Below are 24,920 nucleotides of genomic sequence, written 5' to 3'. Positions count from 1 at the left end.
ATATCACATGAGTCCATGTAATGAAATGTCCAGAAAAGCAAGATGGAAGCAGAGAATAGATCAGTGGTTGCCTAGGGCTGGGAGTGGGGTGGGAACCAGGAGTGACTACAGAAGAGCACAAATTTCCTTTGGGGGTGATGAAATGTTCTAAGACTGGGTTGTGGTGATGGATGTACAACTCTTTAAACTTACTGAAAATTATTGAACGATACACTTTGAATGGGCACATTTTATGATATGTAAATTAGACCCCAATAAAGCTGTTTTTAAAAAAATGGGCAATGGGAACAGGAGGGTGGGGCTCAGGCAGGTCTGAGGCCAAGAAGGGTCCCTGGTGCCCGGACATTAGCCTGAGACAAGCAGTGTTGGAGAAGGAAACCTGGTGACTTTCCCAGCGCTGCCTCCCTCTGGAACGCCTCCCATTGCCCTGGCAGGTGGAGGAGGTTGACTCAGCCACAGCTGTGAGCTCAGGGGAGCGGGGGAGCTGCCATCCATCCCGCTGTGAGCTAACGCCCCAGCAGCCTCCCCAACACCAGCCCCCACCCCTCCTGCACACAGAAGCCATCCTGGCCAGCTGGGAGCAGCGGGTCTGGCGTGCTGGCAGGAAACAGCATAACTGGGAGAGATTGCCTGCTGATGGATGGCAGCTCCATATCCCTCCTCCAAGACCCAGCCACCTGTGGCCCCCCCGGGCACCTCGCACCACCCCGACAGCCTGCCCCAGTGCACAGTGCTCTGGGCCCCCACACTTACCTGGCTATCCCCAGAGCCAAGAGACTGGCCTGTGGGGCCTGGCACTTTTCTTTCAAATTTAATACATGTACCCTTGGATCCATCTCCTCGATTTTTCCACACCTATCCCAGATAAACATTTGCATGTGTACACAAAACGTTCACTTCAGCAAAACCAAAACCACTGAAAATCTTACATCAATAAGGAACCAGTTTAAAAATCCTGGTGAATCCATACTATGGAATAACAGCAGTTAAAAAGAACAACACAGATTATTCCCCTGTAGTTTTACTGGCATGAAAACACCTCCAAGATATATTGTTGGGTGAAGAAAAGGAAATTGTGGAATAATGTATCCAGGATATCCTCACTTACACAAAAATAAAGACAAAAAAGTCCCAACTAGCTCCTACTTCTCCAAGCCCACAGAAACACAGGTAAACGGGGAAAATGCCTGGTAGGAAACACCAAACACCAGTATTAATTTCAGAAGGGAGGGAGGGAGGGAGAGAGAGAGACATTTTACTCTGCATACTTCTGTGTTTAATTTTTTACAAGAAGAATGTTTGTGTACGTTCGGGTCCTTTAAAAACATTAGTCTTGTAAAAAACAAACTAACAAATGGAAAAAGTGTTTTGAGATGGTCACCGCATTGGTGCAGGGTTAGGGTCACTTTTCAAAGAGCTGTCAATCAAGGATCTTGTCTAGTTCTTGCCACTCCCCCTTGAGGGCCAGACTCAAACCCCCGTTTTGCAGATTAAGAAACTGGACCCAAAGAGGTGAAGCCAGCTGCTCAAGGTCACACCACGGCTGAGGGGCCCTGGTGCTCTTTCTAACCAGAGCACCAGGGGTGGGGGGTGGGCAGCAGGCGAGGGGGGGGGGGCGGGGGGGGGGGGTGCCGACCTTCTGAAGCAGCACAGCCAGCTCACAGAGCCTCTGCAAAGGGAGGGGGAAATGGGACTTTGTCAGGGAAGAAGGGAGTAAAAGATGAAAGAGGAGCTGATGAACTATCGCCCACAACAAAAATTAGACATCATGATGTGCCTCCCACTGAGTGGGATGGGCCTGCCGCGTCACCCAGCAAATGGCACGTGGGAAGGAGCCTGGAGGGGTCGTGTCCCCTGAGCCTGGGATTTCAGGCTTCTGAGGGGGCTGCTCAGTGCAGGCTCTGGGCTCAATGCTTCCAGGAATGCCTCTCTGCTTATTCCCCAGGGCGCTCTGTAACAGGGCACAAACGGAATTGTGCTTTGCACAGGCATAAAACCCAACACCTTCTAGCACAGTAAATGTCACCACGTCTCAGTTATTTCGTTGATTGCTTGAGCACCAAGCGTCTGGGTGTACAGAGGCAGGAGCCCAGAGGGACCCAGGAAACATGGCCCCTTGTGGGACAGTCAGAAAGGATTTGTATCCAAAGAGGGACCAGAGGCTGCTGAGGGTGAACACAGGACACAAGTATAAATCTCAGATGCACAATGAGCAGGCGTGACCCCTCAGAGCATGCTCAGAGAGCACACTGGCTAAATCATGGATCCTCCATTCATCCTTATAGCAGGAAGCAAACCTACAAGGCCATGAGGCCAGTGGCAACAGCTTGAATCCTGGGGGTTCTGATCCTGGTCTGCCACCTTGGTCAAGGTTCTGAACTTCTCTGGGTCTCAGTTTCCCTATCTGTAAAATAGGTGTTTTATACTTGCCTCTTAGGTATCGTGATATCTGGGTCATGGGACACATAATAATATAATTAAATAAAAATATAACAACTACAGAGTACCCATAAAATGTGGAAACAGATTATATGAGTGTGTATATGTGTTTATATTTATTTACTCATTCACTTTGTAAAGTGAAAATGGCCTAGACAACATTGTGTATATCCTTCTGTTTCCAGACTTTACGAACATAACTATGATTATTTTATACACATATAAATATATTATAATTTTATATTTATAATTACAACATAATGCTTATATTATATACTACTTTATATTATGTAACCACTGTATTATTTTATTTTATTATATTATTACTCTATTTTACCTTGTTATATAAGTATATATGTCTACAATGAAATGTCAAGAAATTCACAGGCATTAATGTTCACAGCAAGTCCTTGAGGTAGATGCAATTATTATCCCCATTTTACAGAGATGGAAATAGAGGTACTGGAAGCGAACTGACTAGGGCCTACCTGCTAGGGTCACTGAGGGAATGCTTGATTGACAAAGTCAGTTTTAGACCCTTATAGTCTACCTTCAGAGCCTATGCGATTAACCACCCCTACACCATCTACGTCTGCAGCAAACGCTAAATGAAAGGGACCTGCATACTGAGCTTCCGCTCGTGGCCAGGCACAGAGGAGGCACCTAAACAACGCAAGATCCTGTGAGCACTGAGCTCTTGGAGGAGGGAGCCGACCCAACCTGTTCACCAAATACCTAGAAAGATAATGCGCAAGAAGGAGGCTGTCAGTAAATCTTTCTGGCAAGAAAGGAAAATGATGATGTTCATTAGCAAAGGCTGGGATTTTTGTTTCCCCTCAAAAAAGTCTAAGATGAACTTGGAGCCTTCCTAAGATGTGTGCGGTCAGGACACACCCCGCCCCCCCTCAGCCCAGGCCTCTACAGCACAGAATCTGGGGGAGTGGGAGGGGGCAAACCCTGAGCAGAGGCACGAAGGCCCAGGCTCCGCCAGCGACCACGGATCAGAGTGGCCTACCTTCCTCGGCGTCGTTCCTCAGGGAGGCCTCCAGCAGGGCCACGCTGGCATCGAAGGTCACCTTCTTCCTCCGGCCACCCGTGCTGCGCTTCCGCTCATGCTTGCGCTTGCGGTGCTGCAGGTCCTGCTCGTACTGCGCCCACTTCTTCAGCTGCTGCGCCCGGCGCTTCTGGGCGGCCCGCAGCCGCTCCAGCGTGGGCACCTTCTCCAGCAGCTGCAGCTCCGTCAGCAGGTCCACGTGGCTGGCCATGGCCTCCGCGCCTCCCACGCCGGCTCGGGGCTAGCACGGTGCGCCCGCGGCCCGGGGAGCGCGCGGGCTCTGGCGGGGCTGGGGCCTCATGGTGGGGCCTGTGGCGGGGAGACAGACAGGTGGACATGCTTGTCAGGCTCAGAACTCGGATCTGGTTATGCCACCCCGTCCGTGTTCAAAACACTTTTCCCCTTATTTTATTGGGGTTATTTTTCTTCTTGTTTTTTATTCAGATAGAATTTCCCTGTAAATTGTGTAAATTTAAAGTGTTGATTTGATACACTTATATACTGCTATGCGATTTCCATTGTAGTGTCATATTAGGGACCACCTCCATCACCTCATGCCATTTATTGTGGCTATACTGTTATAACACACACGGTTGTTAACATTGTTATAACATAGGATTTATTGCTAATTTTAAAGGAATTAATACTATATTTTTAATTTCTCAGCACTAATTTGTAATATGCTAAATATTGACAGATATAATCCAGAGAAACAAAGGCTCTCTGGGAGTCTTAATTTTAAAAGTATAAAGTTTGACAACTGTTGAACTACTGAGACCTAGAAAATCTTATTTGAAGTATTCCTCTTGGATTGCTCTTAAAAACAACAACAACAACCAAAAAAAAACTTTTTAAAGTCACACCTCTTGGAGCTCTTTGATTCCTGGACAATGTGAGGTCAACAATATTCCACAGAGTCGGGAGCCCACTGGTTTCTGTCTTCAGACCCATGGGCTCTCAGATAATGAGGGAAAGGGTCTTGGAACAACTCGAACCTCTCTAAGCCTGTCTTCCCACCTATAAAATGTACCTGCCTCCCAGAATTTATAGGATGTTCGGGGAATAAAAAAAAGTTGACCAAAATGTTATATACCTAGTATAGCAGCAAAGAGAAAGGCGCTTGGAGGAAGAAAGCAGGGACATGTAAACGCAGTGTGTCCGGGAACCCACAGGCAAGGCTAGTGGAGAACTGGGGATTGAGAGGCAACAGGGAAAGACTGGCACGTGTCTACGACTGCCCAATGTGGAAATGTCCATTGTCACAAAGGGGATCAGGATGGCCCTGTGCTTTAGGGAGTAATTGCTAGCTCCTGGTTTCCCTGCTTCGTTCCCACGGGGTCCTGCCTGTCTTCAAGAGGCTGAAGACCAGAGCTCAGCCTTAGCCTGGACCCTCGCGTGCTCAGGTTGGGTCAGAATGTTCAGGCCTCTCCCGGCTCTGAGACTGGAGGCTGGACGGGCAGAAGGGGAAGGGGCTGGCTGGGCAATACTCCCAGGGCAAAGGTCCAGTGAATCTGAGTAAACATAAGCCAATGGCAAGGCGCAGCAGGAAATGGCTAACTGGCCTTTTGTTTTCTTTTCTTTTTCTTTTTCTTTTTTTTGGAACACCTTACAATGCTTTTTAAATTAATTAATTAATTAAACTTTTATTTTGAGATCATTGTAAATACAGAAGCAATTGTAACAAGTAACACAGAAAGATGCCTTGTATCCTTTATCCAATTTATCCCAGTGGTAACATCTTGCAAAACTACAGTATAATATCACAACCAGGAACTTGACCTTGATGTAATTTATCAATCTTTTTTTTTTTTTTAATCCTCACCCAAGGATATTTTTTCCAGTGATTTTTAGAGAGAGTGAAAAGGAGGGTGGCCATAGGAGGGAGGAATGGAGAGAGAGAGAGAGAGAGAGAGAGATTGGTTGCCTCCTGCACACGGCCCAACTGAGCCAAGGATCAAACCTGCAACCCTTTGGCTTGTAGGGTAATTACCATATCTAGTTTTATAAGAAACTGTCAAACTGTTTTCAAGATGGGTTGTACCATTTTTCATTCCCACTAGCAACATGAGTGATCCAGTTTCTCTGCCAGCATTCTGACTGTCACTGGCTTTTATTTTAGCCATTTAGATCAGCGGTCGCCAACCTTTCGGACCTCACGGACCACCAGTGGTCCCGCAGACCACTGGTTGGCAACCGCTGATTCAGATAGATATTATTGTTGCCTTTTTAAAATGAGCTCAGAAGAGTTGAATTCACAACCACACCATGTCATCATGATGGTCAGACCTCACTGGGGGCTGGTGGACCACATGTCTACTTTCCCCCCTTCCTCAAGTGATAAACATTCAGTGAACGCCTGCTCTGTGACAAGTTCTGATTCAGAGATGGATTAGGGACCGGCTCTGCCTTGTAGTAAATCCCAGTCAGTCAGTCTGTCTGTCTGTCAATTTATCTATAAATTCATTTAATCCTCCTGACAAGCTAATGAGGTAGGTACTATTATCATTCCATTTCATAGGTAAGGAAAGTGAGGCACAAAGAGATTAAGTAATTTACCCAATATCACACAGCTAGAAAATGAACAAGCCAATCTGCCTGGGGTTACCAGGAAAGGTTCTCCAGAGTAAAGGGCCACTGATCATCTCAAAGGATGAATATGAAAGAGTTCACCAGGTCAGAGGGAGAGACATGGGCTGAGAGGGAGCTTGGCAATGTTCAAAGGCATGGAGAGGGGTTGACCACCATAGAGGGAGTTCTGGAAACAACACACACAAACATGGCTTGAAGAGGATGTTGCTACTCAGCCCAAAGGGAACAGAAGTCTCAGGGGGCAGTGGCGAGCAACTTGTGACTGTAGACCAGACCTAACCTGAGAGCCCCCTGTGGCCCACAACATGGCCCACACGATGTTTTACAATCTCATAATTCACTGCTTGTGTCGAAAACTTGGAGACGTCATTGTCAAAATTGAATTTTCAGCTCTTCTTAGACCATCTCAGGACCTGGCCATGCTAGGCTCACATGGCCACAATCAGCAGGTGTGGAGTGGGACTGTCCCCTTCAAACAGGCACATACCCTCTAATTTACCACAGTCCCCACTGCCCCCCATCACTCTCACCTGACTTCCTTCACTAATTGGTAACACTTGCTAACGCCTATGGTCATTTGTGCTTGCAAGCCCTGTCTTGGGCAAAATGAGACCAAAGTCTCCAAATATCCGCAGGTCCAATCTACACAAGAGAGAGAAGATAGCCTGTGAGCCTCCCCAGTGAACAGGACCAAGGTCCATGGGAGTCACTGAGTGCACCCACAGAACAGACGCCAGTCTCCGGAGCTGTCCAACAAGCAGTTCCACAAGGCGCTCCTGGTCCAGTGGCTGTCTCAGGAGGTAGCCCATTCTTCATCACTCACTGGACAGTAAATTTCCACTATGTCATCAACCTGAGGACTCTGTAAGATTTCTTTCAGCCCCAAGATTCTGTACCCAGACAGCTACTCATTTCTTCATTATTAATTATTTACTGATCACTTGCCAAGTGGGAGACACCAAAAGCATGCTAAGGCTGAAGACCCATCACTTACACTGTGAAAGCACTTCATTCCTTTGCAAGAACTTGCCCAGCCATCATCTCAACCAAGTGTTTCCCTAAGTGTGGAAAGAGAAGCCATACTGAAGGAATTTTCAAAAAGTACAGGGCAAGGTTTAATATAGCCTGGGCTCAGAGAAAACAAGTATCCCCTTTTCACTTCTTTTTTAATCTATCAGGTTGTCTCCCGGAGAAAGTGTCAGTTCAGTACTAATAGACCTTTAACATCATTATAACCATGCCAATCTCCCTTGTAAACAAAGAGAAAGCAGGCCCAGGGCAAGTGATTGTATCCAGGATAGAATGTAATGACATGGCTGTGTTTTCTGTGGATTTGTTTCTTTATAGTAGTGACATAAAATTTCCCTTTTTAATAAATCTACTTCAGTGGAAAGCTAGCAACGTGATAGCAACGAAAAATTAAATGATGATGGCATTTAAGGTTGGCAAAGATTGTTCATGATTGACATTTGGAAAAGCCACCTGGCCACCCAGCCTCAATGATGACAATCTTATAGAGAAGCATTTGTACGAGTTCATTAGTTCATCTGACAAATAGTTATTAGGCATCTATCACATGCCAGGACGGTGCTAAGGGCTAGGGATACAGCCGAGTCAAAGATGGGCACAGTCCCTGCCCATTGGAAGGATGACACAACAGAGGCACAGGGGAGTGGGTGACATGCTCCAAGGATAGAGACTGAGCTAGTACCTCGAACCCTGACTCCCAGTGCAGTGTTCCCTCCCTGGGTCCAAGCCCCAGGCAGACCAAAGACACTGCAGTGAGCTCCCTGGCTCGGGCAGTTTGCTCAGGGTTAAGGAATTAAGGGCAGTTGCCCAACCCCCTGGAGAAAGGTGAGGACGATGCCTCCCAAGGGCCAGTAAAAGGGGCCAGAGCACATTTTCTCTGACTTTGTTCCCCCTGCCAGCCCCTCCCTTCTCGCCCCTCTGGGTTCCCTGGAGCTGGGGCTCCAGGACAGCTCCCTCTTGGCTACTGGTTTTCAGGTGACCTAGTTTTCCCCAATAGACACCTCCTCCCACCCCTGGCCGAGAAAACCCTGCTTGGTCTAATTAAAGACTTGCCACCCTACAGCTAACCCAGCAGCTGGGCGACTCCCAAGACAAGGTGCTGGCCTGGGTGCAGGGGTAGCCCACAGGGCTGGAGGCTGGCCCCCTTCCTGAAACCTGTGCACACCTGTCTTGTACTTCCAGAGACAGGCCTGGATGGTGATGGGGACACAGCCCAAACTGCCAGGACCTGGGAGGGTAACAGCATCATCTACCCTTAAAAGGGATCCCAAAGGCCTCAATTGGAGGATAACCAGCTCCTTGGAGACATGGAGCCAGTGTGTTGTGGAAACATCCAGGTGGATCATCCTGTGGAGAATTGGGCATGTGGAACCACAAGTCAATGGAGTGGCCAGGCTGGCTGGGCAGGTGTGGGAGGGGTCTGCAGAGGCCAGTTGTGTATGGGGGGGGGGGAGTGGAGGAGGGAGGGCAGGGGAGCAGGGAGCTGTGTGATATGAGAAGAGAAATCAGAAGCAAGGCAGAAAAGAGTGGGGTACTTAATTTTTCCAACAACTGTCTGTGTGAAGTCGGATAGATGAGCCAAAATAGCCTGACTGTGGGCAGCAGGAAGTCTGAGGCCAAGGCATTTGACCCTCAGTGAGCAGGAGCAGGCTGTTAGGCGAGCCTTGATTCAACATCTGTTGCTGTCTGGCACCGCCTGAACTGGCTCCTCTTGCTGCGTCCACTAACCCTCGCTGCCTCCGAGGGGAGAAACTGAGTCAGTGCACAGCCAGGGAAGCAGGGGCTACGCTCCACAAAGCTGAGCCTTGAGGGGAAAGGGGGAGGAAGGTGTTGGGGCTTTGGAGCTGGTGTGGGGGGGTGAGGGGGGGGGGTGGGATGGGCAGGATGCACTACAGAATTCCTCCTCCCCTGAAATGAAAAGAAGACTATTACAAGAGTATTGTTTGGGGAATGAATATGCCTCTGGGGAAACAAGAAGAGGAAGTTAGTTTGGTGATGGTCCTTACAGTTTCCCCATTATCACTCCCAGCTAGGTCCTGGTTGGCCGGAGCCTGTCAGCAACCGCCTAAGTCCAGGTACAGTGATTGGCTGGGATAGGCACATGACCTAAATTGGCCCAATCAGAAGCTCTTTCTTTCCACAGCCTGCAAACCCGAAGCATGGATCCCCGTGGCTGCTGGAAGTGACCTTGCCACCAGTCATGCAGGAAGCTGGCCTTTGGATAAAGGCAATACTTGGGAGTTGGAAGAGGGTCCTTTAAGCTTAGGGGCCTCTGGACTTCAACTTTCCAAGCCAATAACACCCCCTTCATCACTTAAACCAGCTGGATTGAATTTTGTTACTTAATGCCAAGAGCCCCCTAACAGAGCAATGCGGTTTTTAGGGATGCAGGAATGGGGACCCCAGAAGGAACTATGGGCTGAAGCAAGACAGTGACCTCTTGCTGGGACATGCTACCAGATCCCCTCACTTTCCCCTACAGTGGCCACTTAGGGCCCTTCAGGCCCAAGCCCAGAGCCAGCTTGAGGAAGGGTGGGGAGGCCAAAACCAGGCTCCTGAACCCTGAGATGGGACAGGAGGGCCCAGGCTTTGTGACTCCTCACTCCCAAGGGAGCAGCTGTTGACACATCTTTGGACTCGAGCCTAGTGCCTTGAGAAAAACAATGCGAAGGAAGGTGAATTCAAATGGAAGAGGCATTAAAATATGAGTCAGACAGTGTCTCAGAGTTCACACTGCTTAAAAGAAAACATTATGATTTTTTTTTTTTTTTGAACAGCCAACATCCCCTAACGTCCGGTGTCCAGGCCTGGGCAGCCACACTCAGGGAAACCCTGCAGCTCCCGAGCTCATGTGCTGCTGCCCTGCCACACCCCTGCAGGAAAGGGCCCCGCTAGACCAGTTCCTGCCCCCACGGAGCCACCTGCCCCAGAAGTGAGCTGTGCTTGCCCCTGTGGTGGGAGGCGTGGGCTACTCTGGGGACGAGAAGCGTCATGGAAGTGGAGGACCGCCAGAGGAGCTGACCTGCCCATCTGTCTGGACTTGTGGATTTTGAGGCCTGTTGCCCCAAGGAGTCAGTGTCCAGCGCATGCAGTCACATCTGCCGTGGCTGCCTGTGCCCCAGCTGGGCACCCTGAGTGCCAGCAGCCTTCGCCTCCCACCACACTGCGGCCCAACTGTCCCTGCCCTGGCTGATGGAGAAGACGCAGTGCCCCACCAGGGCCTGTGCAGCTGCCACTAGGAGCCCCTGCTTCTCTTCTGCGAGGAAAACCAGGGGGCATGTGCTTGGTGTGTAGCGAGTCCCAGGAGCACCAGTCCCACTCCATGGCGCCCATCGACGATGAGGCCTTCGAGAGCTATGGGGAAAACATAGTGTCGTCTAACGGCCAAGATGAAGAAAGCCATGCATTTACGGGACATGGGAGTGAAGGGTGCTAGTAGTGGAAGAACAAGACAGAAAATCAGACTGAGACTCAGTGCAGAGGTGGCAAAGCTACACCACTTCCTGGCTGAAGAAGAGAAGCTGTTTCCTCAGAGGTTGAGCAAGAAGAAGAGACAAAGAAGAAACAGACTGAGAACACATTAAAGCTCCATCAAATAATCACTTCCTTGAAGAAGCTCATCTTAGAAGTTGGGGAGATGAGCCAGAGCCGCATCCTGGAGTTGCTTTGGAATCCAAAAGAGCTTTTGACCAGGAGTGAGAACCGGGACATTCCCTTGAAGTTCTGAAGGTGAAGACTGTGTGCCATGATGATGAAGGAAATGCTGAAGTGATTCCAAGTGGCTATCAGTTTAGCTGAAGACACAGCTCATCCCAACTTGTCTTCTCCCAGGAAGGGAGGTATGTGAAAAATGGAGCGTCAGCCAGTTCTTGGCCATTATTTTCTACAGCCTGGAACTACTTTACTGGATGGAGGAATCCTCAGCAGACCACACACTCCATGGAGAAATCTCAACATGCCATTTTGGGGGAAAACTTTTTCACTTAAGGGAAACATTACTGGGAAATTGAGAACCGAGATAGCCTGGAGATGGCTGTGGGGTCTGTCCAGAGGACATCATGGAGATTGTTGGTAGTTCATAAATGTCCCCCAGGTGGGCATCTGGGCTATTTGCTGGAGTCCTGCTGGCTATTGGCCCCTAAACAAGCTTCTCTGTAAGTCCCACCAGGCCAGAGCCAGCTCTTCACCGGGGTAGGAGTTTCCCTGATCATGGGGCTAAGGGTCTCTCATTCTACAGTGCTGTGGATGGAGTGCCCCTACACACTTTTTCTTGTCTTTTGTCTCATGTCTCTGGCTGTTTTTTTTTTTTTTTTTTTATTGATTTTTTACAGAGAGGAAGGGAGAGAGATAGAGAGTTAGAAACATCGATGAGAGAGAAACATCGATCAGCTGCCTCCTGCACATCTCCTACTGGGGATGTGCCCGCAACCCAGGTACATGCCCTTGACCGGAATCGAACCTGGGACCTTTCAGTCCGCAGGCCGACGCTCTATCCACTGAGCCAAACCGGTTTCGGCGTCTCTGGCTGTTTTTATTGTTGTTGTTGAGCCCATTAGCATCTTTAGTCTTGCCACTAGTGACTGGTGGGAAATGAGGCTATTCTTTCCTATCCAAGAACTCCCCTCCCCCCATCTTGTATCCTAGCCCAGGGACATCCCTTTCTTGGCCCTGTTCTCTCACTTCATACATTGTGACCCTTGGTAGTACATCAGTATACCCCTCAGACTCCAATTTCCTGTTTTGTTCAACTCCCTTTATGTCTTGTGCATAGACAGATATGGCAGACCCTGTTAGTAGCTTTTCTAGTAGCCACCTGCCTCCACTTCTCTGCTTCTCTTCTGGTTGTTTCTAACTGAACTGTTTGGTATATGCCTTCCATGTGCTTCAGGAGAAGTAGTCCCACGTGAGGTAGGAAGGGAAAATTTCCAAGGTGGGAAAACTTTCTGGGGAATGATTTTGTAACTTCTAAAAAGAGATATTTGGAAAGGCATAGCCCCCTTTCTGATGTTAGCAGCCGTGTTGGAACTGAGGAGAATACAGTAACAGCGGAAAGGAAAAAGAAACACGGTCTTTGTTGGCATCGTCAAACTTGTAATTTCCCTAATCCCAAACTTCTCATTATCTAAGATTATTGCTCCCTTTTTGCATAAGGCAATTTTAGTCACATTTTGGCTACTTGAAGTCTGAGTATCCTAAGGCTCATAGCATGGATAACCCACAGTTTAGGCTTATCTCACTTTTTCTGAAAGTTGACAAACTTGTAGAATCCCAATTCAATCCAGTCACGTAACTCTTCCCAGTAAGTACTGATATCCCTCACTTTTGTGGATCAGAAAACTGACACAGTCTTCCCTCACACTGCCCATGCTATTATTACTCTTCATCACCTGACCAGGTCTCAGCCTTCAAATGTTCATTATGTCATCCATTTATCAAATCCATATATTGTATATGCAAATTTATTAATATATTGAAAACTTTGAAAAACACTTACGTACTTACACTGGGCTAGCCTCTTCACATACTGTTTTCATATGACTCTTGTAACAGCTCAGTGAGATGGAAATTAAAATCCTATTTTTACAAGCGAGAAAAAAAAAACTTCAGAGTGACTCACTCATTATTGCTTAGCTGGCAAATGGGAGCGTTGGGACTAAAATCATATCTGTTTGAGATGAAAGCCTACACTTTTTTGTACTCGGCATTTACTTGTAAGCATTGACTAAATGCAGATTGTGGGTCTGCATCATCCTTGTTTCTTATTTTCTTACATGTTTTTATCCTATATACGTGTTTTTCTCACTTCACCTTTTCACTCGCGATTGGGTACACTCAAGAGGATTGTGAAAATTGCTAGATATTTTTAAAATAATAACTGTTTTGTCATAAAAGTTGTGTACTTATTGTAGGAAATTTGGAATGTACAAAGGCTGTAAAGAAAATTAAAGTCATTAATTATAAAAACAAAGATTTTTTTCCTTGTTCTTAAGCTATTCTTCTTCGCACAATATTGGCAGCAGCCTGGAGGAAGGCGGCGAGTGCTTTCTCCCTGAGCTTCCTGTCGCATTGAGCACAAGGGGGAGAGGAAAACAAAACACAGCCCAGGCTTCCCCTCGTCCTTGAAGCTCACTTGGGGCCCACTTTCTCTCCTGAAGGATGCACAGCCCCACCCTCCCATAACACACCTATTTGAATAACAGCCTCACCCCCATCCCAGTATAACGATGCTTTACTCATAAGCAAAGAGACTTCTGGGTCCTTTATGCTCCAAACATCTAAATTAGAAATTGTCTCCCCCAACCCCATTCTCATGGGATTTGGTGGACGGACTGTCCTGTCCCTTCTGAGATGAAACTTCTCGACTTCAGGTATAGTCATCCTAGACACGCATCCTGGTTTAAATCTGCTGTGGGATGTGGGCTCCCCAAGGGTCTGCTCCTTAACTCCATCTCTCCCCACTGAGCTTGTTCATTTAGATCTGTATGTGGTGGCTCTAGGCTTGGCCCTGACTTGTCACTGTCCTCTGAAAGCCCAATTTGGCAAGATTTGAGGGTGGGGGCTCAGGAAAGGGCAATAGGACTCAGAAACCACAAGTTCACCCAGAACAAAGAGGGATCAAGCAACTAGTGTACTGTGAGCTGTCAGGGAAAGAATCACGCCCTGCATGGGGATAAAAACCCAGCTGGCCTCTCTCTGAACTGGACGGCCATATTGTGATTATAGGGACTAGGCCTTAACAAAAGCCATGAGGGAAAGGATCACCTTTGTTCCAAGTCTCTAGAGAGCAGAGTTGGGATCATGGACAGGCAAAATGAAGACATAGGATCAGCCTGTCATGAAGAAATTATCTCATGTTAACGATTCAACAAATCCCAGCCATGGCACGATGCTGGGGTCCCCACTCCCAAGAACCCCATGGCCACTAACGAGATTGCTGAGAGAGAAGGTCCGTGTAGGGGTTTAGGTGGGACTGGCCTAGTGAGCCCCAATCCTGGCCTGGCAGACAGATCATCTGCACTAGCAGCAAGCACTCTATCATGCGTATTTGCAGTCCAGCAGTGGGTATCCACCAGGCTAGGCAGCCTGTTAAAACCATTCCAAGTAGATACTGATTGATGGTGTTTTGGATCCATTCTGCCTGTGAAGGTGATACAGCTTTCTCAGGCTCAGCTCCAGGAAAACTTCAAAGGAAGCCACAGCTCGAACAGGTGAAGGAAAGCCCATGAACACATCAGTCTTCCACGCTGAGCTTCTCCCCGAGAACCTGAACCTACCGAGAGGCCCACACACTTGTGGGTAAGAACGCCAGTGTGTGGGAGGCTGCAGGGGACAGAACGAGGTGCCAAGGATGGGGCACACACAAGGCTGACACGATGTCTACGAATACATTAGTCAGTCACAGTGACAGTGCTACACCAAACAGCCAGTCTTCTAAAGAAGCTTATGTAATAGCTAAGCACAGGGAAATGGGAGTCGAATTACATATACTGTTTCTCCGGGCTTGGGGGAATGTGGTCCACTCCCTCCCTTTGCAGGGAGACAAATACTCCCTTTGCAGCTGGAGGGATCATTTTCCAAAGGAGGCCACCCGCCCTCCTGGGTTACACATTTAGTAAACGGGACAGTCACTCACATTGGCTAAGCCTGAGATCTGTAAGTGGTGGCCCTAGGCCTGTCTCCTCTGTCTCCCTCTCGGAGCATGACATCCTTGGCCCAACTTTGGTGTGCTGTGCCAGCTCTTCGTTTGTTTTGGCTACTTGGAGCACTGTGAGGGCATGGGTTATGAGGCCATGTGTGATAACAGGAGGAATGAGTGTTTGATTGATTGAAACTGTCTACCACAGATAAAGGAATGGGAAGTGGCTATGTGCACTCTATTCTACATCACGCTTACCTAAACTTGGATTTCAATACTTGCCTTTGCCCATTGTTCACAATCCTTTAGTCTTAAACACAAACATCTAGAAAGTTATTAGAGTGAGTGGAAGGACCCCTCAAATCCTAGTATATCAGCCAAACAACAACCCAATGGTCATGGCCTCAATGGTAGATGTAGATTCAAGAATAGCTTAGGTTCTAATAGGAATTTCTCCAGTAACTTGCACTAGGGGGTAGAATGAAGAATTGTAGTCCATCCCCTTAAGTTAATTAGATCCAGGTTCTAAAAAGCTGCCATCTTTACTTGAGCCAACTCAAGCAAAGGAAGGCAGCCCCTGCAGCTGACTGCCACCTCTCCCTGGAGAGTAGGGAGATAAGCATTCTGGATGGGGTCCATTCTTGAAGGGCGAGGGACAAAGGCACTACAACCAGCTGCGGATCACTGTCTTGTCCTTTCCAAGCATCTTGGACCCCACACCATTGCCAACATAAAGGTACCCCTAGCAAGCTATCTCTTCCCCTTTAGCCAGGGGTGTTCTTAGCCAATTAGGGAGTAGCTGGGATGGGAATTTTAAAAAGCTTTTCATATTGTTTGTTCACTGATGTTTATAGATTAATTCCAATGGAACAAGGACAATAAAAAGCACAGAATTAGACTCAAAGGAGACCGTCCTCCACTAGAGGAAGAAAGAATGAGGAGGGGAAGAATTAAAACAATGCAGAGAATGGATACCAATTAACTGCACAGCCAGTAAGTGGTGGAGCTGGGATTTGAACCCAGGTCTGCTTAATCCCAAAACCTATGTACATAAAAAAAGAAGAAGGAACTAGGAATCATACACACACACACACACACACACACACACACAACACAACACATTAGTACTTTAAAAGATCTGCCCCGTGAAATGCAAGGAGATTTCAGAAAATCTACAATATTCATAATCAGGGAGATAAGAGGACATTTTTTAAAACATTTTTTTATTGATTTCAGAGAGGAAGAGAGAGGGAGAAAGAAATAGAAACATCAATGATGAAAGAGAATCATTGATCAACTGCCTCCTGCACACCCCACACTGGGGATCGAGCCCACAACCTGGGCATGTGCCCTGACTGGGAATCGAACCATGATCTCCTGGTTCATAGGTCAACACTCAACCACAGAGCCACGCCAGGCGAGCTAAGAGGACATTTTGACTAAGAAACCAGACAGATCAGTTTGTAATTGAGCAAATACTTGTTGAAGTCAGTATAGAATAAAACATGTGCTTCATGAAACTAAAGCTAAGCATCGCAGAATCTATAAAACACATAAGTGAAATGAACCCAGAGATAAAGAAGGCAGGGTAATGGCAGCTTCTGTGCACAGCACAGCTTCTATGTGTCAAGCTCTTCACATGTAACATCTCTTGAAACCATTGCACCAACTCTGCGCTGTAGGTATTGCCTCCATTTCAAAGAGGAGAAAGCTGATGCTCAGAGAGGTTAAGGGATTTGTAACTTGTTCCAGTTGGTGGCGAGCCTCTCTTCTGATTGGTCTGTGCCTGGGCCGTCGTGTTTAAGCATTTTGAATAGCTCCCCCGCTTGAAAATAAACAAACAAACAAAAACGCCAGACAGGGAAGATAGCCCACAGGAGCACAACTGAGAGCAACAAGAGGAATCCTTGAAAGAAAATAAATGAAATCTATGCAGAGTGAGGATAACAGTGAAGCCATAACTTCCCCTACTACTGGAGCTGCCATCACCCTTTGGAGGCATAAGCAGGAAATATCTGTATCTCATGCTAAATTTCCTAAAATCTGCCTTCCAAACCCCTGTGGGCTCAGCCCCCTATCACCAGTATCCTTTTCTTGCTCATTTTCTACTTCACCCAAACCAGATTCTTAACAGCAACTAGCCTCATAACAGCAACTGTCCTCTGTGCTCTACTCTCTGAGCAATGAAACTGTCAGTAGACTAGGTCAGGAAGTTCCCAGATGCTCTGCGTTTTGGTATGAATTTTCCACCCAATATGCAGTCTTTGAAGCCTCTGAGTACTGGGTGTGTGACCTGTCAGGTCACCACACAGAGAAAAGCAAGCTGCAGTACACTGCCTTCACATTGCTTCGGTTCCTCCCCGCTGTGATCTCCAGCCGAAGTTCCTTCACTTTGATTCCCTCCCCTTGGAGCCTCTTGGATGTAAGAACTCCAAGCATACCTCTGCTTCCCCTCTGACCAGCTTTATTTCCATTGAACATGGTACATTCTTTGTAAGTCACAGAGTCAATCCCATGAAAGCACTATTACCATCACAATTGAATTTATCTCATGTTGAAATCTCCGGTTCACTTTGTTAGCCACTTTGGTCTACACTCAGACATCTGGGTTCCTAATATTATTTCAATCATCTTACTCATCATTTTCTCCAGCAAATTACTGAACATCCTCTCTGTTTTATACCTTATGTTACCAATTAACTGGTTTCAGAAAATTTTCTCCCCTAATACACTTTCATTTTCAATTTAAAGCCACATTCATTTAGTCAATAAATACTTATTGCCATCTACTATGTGCTAAGCAATAAATTGGGGGGCAGCTCTGAGGGTCTCGTTTTTTTAGTTATATACTCTTTTTTTTAATTGATTGGGGTGACATTGGTCAACATGAACACAGGTTTCATGTGTGGGTTTCTATGTTACAAATATATATTATTTTTTAAAATTCTTTATTGTTTAAAGTATTACATATGTTTCATTTCTCCCCCATTGCTGAGGGTCTCTTAATGAGCAAAATTATTTGCCAGAAAGGCTCTGCCTCTTGTAATGGCAAAGTAGCTCTTAGAAGACTTCCCCTCCCCCATATAATAACTATTATAAACTCTGGAGTAAGAGGGAGAGGGAGAGGGAGAGGGAGAGGGAGAGAGAGAGAGAGAGAGAGAGAGAGAGAGAGAGAGAGAGAGAGAGAGAGAGATATTATTGAAAGGCATTAGATTTGTTCAGCAACAAACATACATAAACTGGAGGGGAGTCAACACTTAAAAGAAAGAAACAGCAATAGGTGATGTCCCTCTTTTTATAGCTTTTGACCCAAGGACAGGCCCAAGTCAATGTTGTACATGGACTACAATTTGGATAGAAATCTTTACTCTTAATTTTTGAGGAATTAGAGGACAGAGTTCAGGTAACTACAGCTGGAAAGTAAGGAGAGACATCCCAGAAAAGAGTCACAGAACAGTAGCTCCATATTCTGAGTATATATTCTGCCCAAATTTCCATGAATGATGCATGTATAGGGCAGGTTTCAAACAGCCCAACTAAGGCTAACAGAACTAAAGAAAGATTTCAGCTAATGCCCACTCAAGAGAAATTGAGTTTAGAATTTGAGTGTGGTAAAAAAAAAAAAAATCATTACTGTTTTGAGAAATATAGAATCAAGCGTCTCTTCAAGTCTCATTCACAATATTCAGGATGTAATACAAAATTACTAGGAAAAAAATGTTTTAAACAAACAGGAAAATGTGGCCCAAACTCAAGAAGGAAGATAATCAATAGAGATCTACCCCAAGAGGACCCAAGATGTTAGAGTTAACAGATAAGAATCTTAAAGTTGCTGTTATAACTTTGCTCAAGGTTGTAAAGGAAAATATGCTTGTAATAAATGAACAAACAGGAAATATCAGCCACTGCATAGAAACTACAAAAAGAACAAAAACTATTAATCAGATCAGCTAAATCCTCACCAGCACCTTCCTTTGCACTGTGAGTTGTGCTTTTCATTTAGTCAGTAAATACTTATTGCCATCTACTATGTGCTAAGCAATTTTTTAAAAATTGATTGGGGTGACATTGGTCAACATGAACACAGGTTTCATGTGTGGGTTTCTATGTTACAAATATATATTCTTGAAGGAGAATAAATGAAATCTATGCAGAGTGAGGATAATAGTGAAGTGCTAATATTGACTTCAATGGTTTTTTTTTTTGTTTTTTTTTTTTAGCACCTTCCAAGTACAAGGTATTGGGCAAGTTTTGGAAAGCTAAAATACAACACAAAATCTTAAGCTTTGGTCACAAAAAAACAAACAAACAAACATCTTTTCATCTGACAGCATCTCTCTGTTATAGTAGACACACACACACACACACACACACACACACACGGCACTTCTCCTGTCCTCCTTTCTCTTTCAGGTCTTAAATCAAGAAGAAGAAATTGAAGTCCTGCCATGGCCTCTTTCCAGCTCCCAGGTCACTCCTGATGGAGCCATTTGCCCCAGAGAAAGCACAGAGAGGAATGAGGGTGAGGGGCAGGCTGTCAGGTTTGATACACCCCACATTCTCCTTCCACAGCAAAGGTGCCCTCCACTAGATGGTTAGACAGACCAGTTCTGTAAAAACTCTAGGCACAGACATAAAAGGGAGTCAATGGCCACTGTAACATCTCTTTCATCCAGTTTCATTAACAGGTGTTTTGGTTTATCAAAACCTGGTAAGAAAGGGGTTCTCAAATTTGGCTACGTGTTGGAAACACTGGAGATGCTGGGGACGTATATTAAGATCACAGAGCAAGACTACTATATATCCACCAAAATGGCTCAAAAATGGTTTTACATCAGGAAACAGCAACTGTTGGCAAGACTTCTCATATACTGGGAATATAAATTGATACAACCACTTTTAGAACTTCTCAGCAATATCTTGTGAAGCTGAGCATACACACACCTTATAACCCAGCAATTTCGTTCCTAGGAATGTATCCAACAGAAATTTCTATATACACTTTCCAAAGGCATTTACAAGAATTTAATAGCACTATTTATAACAGTCCCAAGGTATAAACTATCCAAAATGCCCACCAACAGTAGTCTAGAAAAGAATTATGGTGTATTCACACAAGGGAACATTGTACAGAAATGAGAACGAGCAATATACAATTGAACTCTCACAAGGTTAACCAAAATAAGCCAAACACACACACATACAAATACAAGATATGTGATTCCGTTTATGCAAAACTCAGTAGCAAGCAAAACTGATCTATGTTATCACTCAGGATAGTGATTTTGGAGTGACAGTGACTGGAAAATGACATAAGGGGTGCTTCTGGGGTACTGGTAATGTTTGTGTGTGTGTTTGTTTTAGCAGGATATGGGTTACAGAGGCATGTTCAGTTGGTGAAAAATCCATCCTATATTTGTCTTACCTTAACTCATTAAAATTTTTTAAAATATTGATGCCTGGGTCCCACCTCCAGAGAGTCTAGTTTAATTGATCTGGTGCAGCCAGGCATTAACATTTTTAAAAGCTCCCCTGGTGGGTCTACTGTGCATCCAAGAACCACTGTGTTACAACTTGGCAACCCTCCCTACTATTTCTTGGAGCAGAAAGTGCCGCTGCTTCTCTAGAAAAACTAAAGCAGATGTTTTTTGTGGAACATAGGTAGCTCCAGGGGGGGTTAATAGGTTGTTTCATGGAAAAAGAAGTCCATCATCAAATATTTAATTTATAAAAATTCTAATGATCAACTGCATTTCTAGAGCTAAGTGCTTTATCTACATTATCTCATTTAATCCTCACAATGAGCCTATGACAAAGGAACTATTAATCTCTATGTTACAGAAGGGTAAACCAAAACTCAGTGGGGTAATTCAAGGTCGTACAGCCAGTAAGCAAGCAGGGCTATGACTCAAATCCACATGGGCCTTGACACTGAAGCTCATACTCCTTACCTTTGTCCTAATTTGCCTCTCTGGGCAGTACTTGCTGTAGGACTGAACAAAGCTTTTACTAGGCTAAGGTGAGTGGTGGGTTCTACAGCATTCCCCACAGTGGTTTCTTCGTCTCCACCCCTTACCTTCCAACCCACCATCCACACCACTGGCACATTTGTTCATTCTGCAACCAAGTCCGATTCTGTATTTCCATTGCAGGGAAGCATTTAATTTCTCTGTTGCCTATAGGGTCAAGTCTAAACTCCTCAGCCTAATGGTTCAGGCCAGCCAGTGTGTGGCTTTGACATTTTAACTTTATCTCTGGCCATCCTAATGTCCCAAACTCACTACACTCTCAATTTCCCAGCTACACTGAACAGTCTGATGGTCCCCACCATTTGCTGAGACCCTGCTATGTGTCAGGGTCTACACATAAATTCACTTTAATCTCCACAATGAGCCGTTTTAAACAGGTATCATTATCCCCGATGGATAGATTAGAAAGTGGGGGCTCATCTGGACATGGCCAATGTCATAACTCGTGACAGAACTAGGACTTGAGCCCAGATTTAGATTTGTCTGCTGCAAAGCCCATGCTGGTTTCACCACAGCACACCCACCTCCTCACCTTCACTCATGCTGTTCCATGGAGTGGCAATACCCTTCTTTCTCTCTACCTGGCAATCTCTTCTCTGTTCTTCGAGAGCTAGAGCAAATGCTATAATAATCCTATCTATCATCTCTTAAGTGCTTTCCAGGCACCGTGCTCAGCACTTGACTTGCCTTGTCTCATTTACACAGTGTCTCAATGCTCTTTTTATTCCTTCTGAATTGTTCTTCATCTGCCCTGTGCCAAATGGGTTTCTTTCTCCTCTTTAGTTCCAAGGCATGTGACCACATCTCTATTGTGGCGCTCAGCACTCTTCAGTAATTGTTAGTTCCCAATCTGCCTCTTCCATTGGACTAGATGCTCTTGAATGACAAGGCATATACGTTATTCACCTATACATCCTGCTAGAGAGCCATCCAGCATAAGGTAGGTGTTTCAAAAAGGAGAGAGTTGTCAGAAGGTGGGAGACCATGAGACTGAAAATTCACAGATTTTTCCATCAGTGGGGAGTGGTCCTTGTGTTTGGAACCAGAGCTGTGGCATCAGACAGACAAAATAGACCTGGCTGTTGGGGGATGAGGTCACACTGAAGGCCAGACCCAGGACACACCTCACCTGGCTCCCACCTTGCCTTCCATGAAAGGATGGGATGGGATTGCCCCTGGCTTCACGGTCTCTTCAACTCTGACTGCTTTGTAATTGGCTCCACACACCCCTGCTTAGGTGATTTGTTGTAAGACAACAGTTAGGCTCAGTCCACAGCACTGTGTCAGAAATTCTCAACTGCTCCTTGCCTTGTGCTGTTCTTAAGATACCCCAGTGAATGAAGATCTCCAGGACAGGTGGCCCAAAGAAAATGAATATCTAAGGTGTGGTTCCCCAAAGGTGAGTAGATTAGCTGATCATACCCTTTCTAAATAGATCTATTCTTTTTTAGTTGGAGGCCCCTTTACAAGAAAAGAGCCCTCTTTGATGCTCACTCATCGCATTGAACACCTTTTTAGTGTGCCTGGTCTACAGTGGGTGCTGTTCAGAGCACACCGCCTTGTGACCGGGATAGCAGCCTGTTCATGCCACCAACGTCCAAACTCTATGAGCTCCAAGGCTGTCAGTTTTTAAAGCCAGTCCCTGCTCCTTTGCTCTCACTCTTATGGGACTAACATGCATTTGCCCAGGTATGAGTGATCAGTAAGCACTCCCAGCGGCAAACTCAGCTGGGTTTCTGCACAGCCTCCTTCCAACAAACCCCTTTAGGAAACAGGGGAGCCACCAAAGAGACTATTTCAAAATTAGTTGTCCCTTCCCAACTGCCCACCTCTTCTGCTGCCCCCACTAGAGGTTAGCTGCATGATTTTTTGGCTTCTAATCAAGTCCTTTTCTTTTGAGGATTTCAAGTCCCACCCCCCCCCCCATCATAACGTATATTGTATTTTAAGAATTCATTTGTGATATTCATGAAGATAGAGTTTCTCAGACAAAAAGTTAGGTTCTTTATGCATTCCTTTAGCACACTTGAACCACACTATCTTTCTCTCTTTTGTTGTCGTTGTTGTTGTTGATCCTCACCTGAGGATATCTTTCTATTGGTTTTTAGAGAGTGAAAGGGATGGGGAGAGAGAAACATTGATGTGAGAGAGACACATTGATTGGTTGCCTCCTACAAACCCCATAACCAGGGCCGGGGATGGAGCCTGAAACTGAGGTACGTGCCCTTGACGGAATCTTTCCATCTGTGGGCCGACGCACTATCCACTGAGCAAAACCGGTTAGGGCTTCCCTTATTTTCAATTGCCCAAGTCTTTGATTACTCCAAGAGACAGGGATCAGTGAGGGCAGAAACTGGTTTAATATAATTTTATGTTTTTCATTTCAAGCATAAAGCCAGGTAAAATGTAGATCTTAAATATGTAACTATCTTTATGTAGGCCCAATCTAAGGAGTCAAAATTTGAATTACTGTGGAACCTGACTCAGAAACATGTTTTCCATCTTATTCTATCAGACTGGCAAAACTTAAAGTTACTTAATACTCAGTGTTGGAAAGGGGGATGTATTCCCACATACTGTTGATGGAACAGAAATTGGTTTGGCCTCTTGGGAAGACAATTTGACAATGTCTGTCATCGTTCAAATTGCAGGAAGTTTTCCTTATAGATAAAATCATGCCAGTGTACAAAGATAGACACTGTACAAGCAAGGATGTTGTAGCATCCTACATTTGTAGCAGGAAAAAGCTGGAAACAATCTCAACTCTCAGCAAGAAAGTAGAAATAAATTATGGTAAATTTTTATTGCTGGAATATCATGTAACCTTAAAGACTGAGGCATATCTAATGTGTGTTGACATGTGCTAAGATAAATTAGCTGAAAAAAAGGAAGTTTTAGAAGAGTGGTTAAAAAGAAAAGAAAGGATAAACATGTAAATGAATATGGGTCTATGTATAAGAAATTTATGGAAAGGTACATAAAACATTCAGGAATTTCTTCTTGGGGGGATGAGTGGCTGGGGGTAATGTTTGGGGAAATATCACTTTCCATTTTCCACATTTTCATACTGTTTAAATTTTAATAATGTATTTGTATTCTTTTGTAATTAAAAAGCATAAAATACAGCAATAAGAAAACAAAAGCTGGGTTGTATATGTTAAAAAAAAAAACTAATGAAAATCTGGAGGCAATTGTCCCTATTTCTTTAAAAGGCAAGAGGCGGTGTCTATAAGGTGACCTTTGCTCTCTGCCCAGTCCGTGGGATTGCCCATGATGACTACACAGTTCCAGAGGGATGTGGAGACGGCGACAGTCACCGAGAAGGGCCAGAGCCCTGAAGAGGGTAGGTATGAGAATGTGTGCCTTCTATTTGCACTTGGACCACAGGAAATGAAGCCAGTTCTGACTGAGACTCTGAACCTTCCTCGGAGCCAAGAAATTCTGAGAACTCACCAGTGTGGCACAAACACTAGGGCCTCTACCCAGTGCCAAGAAGCAAAGGCTAGGGGTGCCTAGGTATGTAATGACACACGTGATGTGGGTAAACAAAACAACGGCCCGGCCGGCAGGGACATCAGCGGCACAGGGCTCTGCTCACCTATCCTCCCTGCTCTGAAGCCATCTGTGACTCCCAGGGGCGGACTTTGCTGATACTAACGTAATAATAATAGTTGAGATGTACATCCTACGTGCCAAGCAGAGGCTAAATGGTCAATCATATCATCTCATGATACTATTATTCCTATGTTACACAGCGAGAATCTGAGGGTTCGTGAAGGTAAGCAAATAACTTGCTCAAGGTTGTAGTAAGTGGCGGAGGCAGAAACCAAACCCAGGTCTGACTCCAGAGCCAGCCAAGGTCACTGCTAGCCTTCCCCCATTTGGGAAAGAACTAAAAAAGGGCAGCCCCTCAGAGTAGAGTCATGGAGCGCCACAGCATTTCATCCAAAGAAAAGCCAGAGACTGTAATGATCGCATGCAAGGGCTTTGAAGCCAGATGATCTGGGTTCAAATCCTTGCTCTGCCACGTACTGGCTGTGTGGCCTGCGGAAAGTCATTGAACCTCTCTGTGCCTCACTTTCCTCTGCAGTACAATCAGTAATGATGCCACCCCTGATTGTTGCTAGGACTAAAGAGCTAAAAA

General features: G+C 45.7%; 1 protein-coding gene and 1 pseudogene across 2 annotated transcripts in view; one reads left to right on the top strand and one right to left on the bottom strand.

Annotated features, from left to right (window-relative positions):
- PPP1R16B (protein phosphatase 1 regulatory subunit 16B) overlaps positions 1-24,920 on the bottom strand; it is a 96,918-nt gene that overhangs the window by 64,634 nt on the left and 7,364 nt on the right. Inside the window, exons 2-3 of one of the 2 annotated variants that reach the window (XM_036321112.1) lie at positions 12,606-12,685; positions 3,455-3,802 (exon numbers count right to left, since the gene is read on the bottom strand). In XM_036321112.1, coding sequence (XP_036177005.1) covers positions 3,455-3,704 — 250 coding nt within the window. In that variant the 5' untranslated portion in view covers positions 3,705-3,802; positions 12,606-12,685. The remainder of the gene's footprint in view (positions 1-3,454; positions 3,803-12,605; positions 12,686-24,920) is intronic. The other variant, XM_036321111.1, reaches the window with a different exon arrangement.
- Positions 10,198-24,186, top strand: LOC118663223 (annotated as a pseudogene).

The sequence above is a fragment of the Myotis myotis genome, unplaced genomic scaffold, assembly GCF_014108235.1.
Source record: "Myotis myotis isolate mMyoMyo1 unplaced genomic scaffold, mMyoMyo1.p scaffold_m19_p_9, whole genome shotgun sequence".
Classification (NCBI taxonomy): Eukaryota; Metazoa; Chordata; class Mammalia; order Chiroptera; family Vespertilionidae; genus Myotis; species Myotis myotis.
The sequence above is the reverse complement of the archived record's forward strand: the minus strand, read 5'-3'. Positions and strand labels throughout refer to the sequence as shown.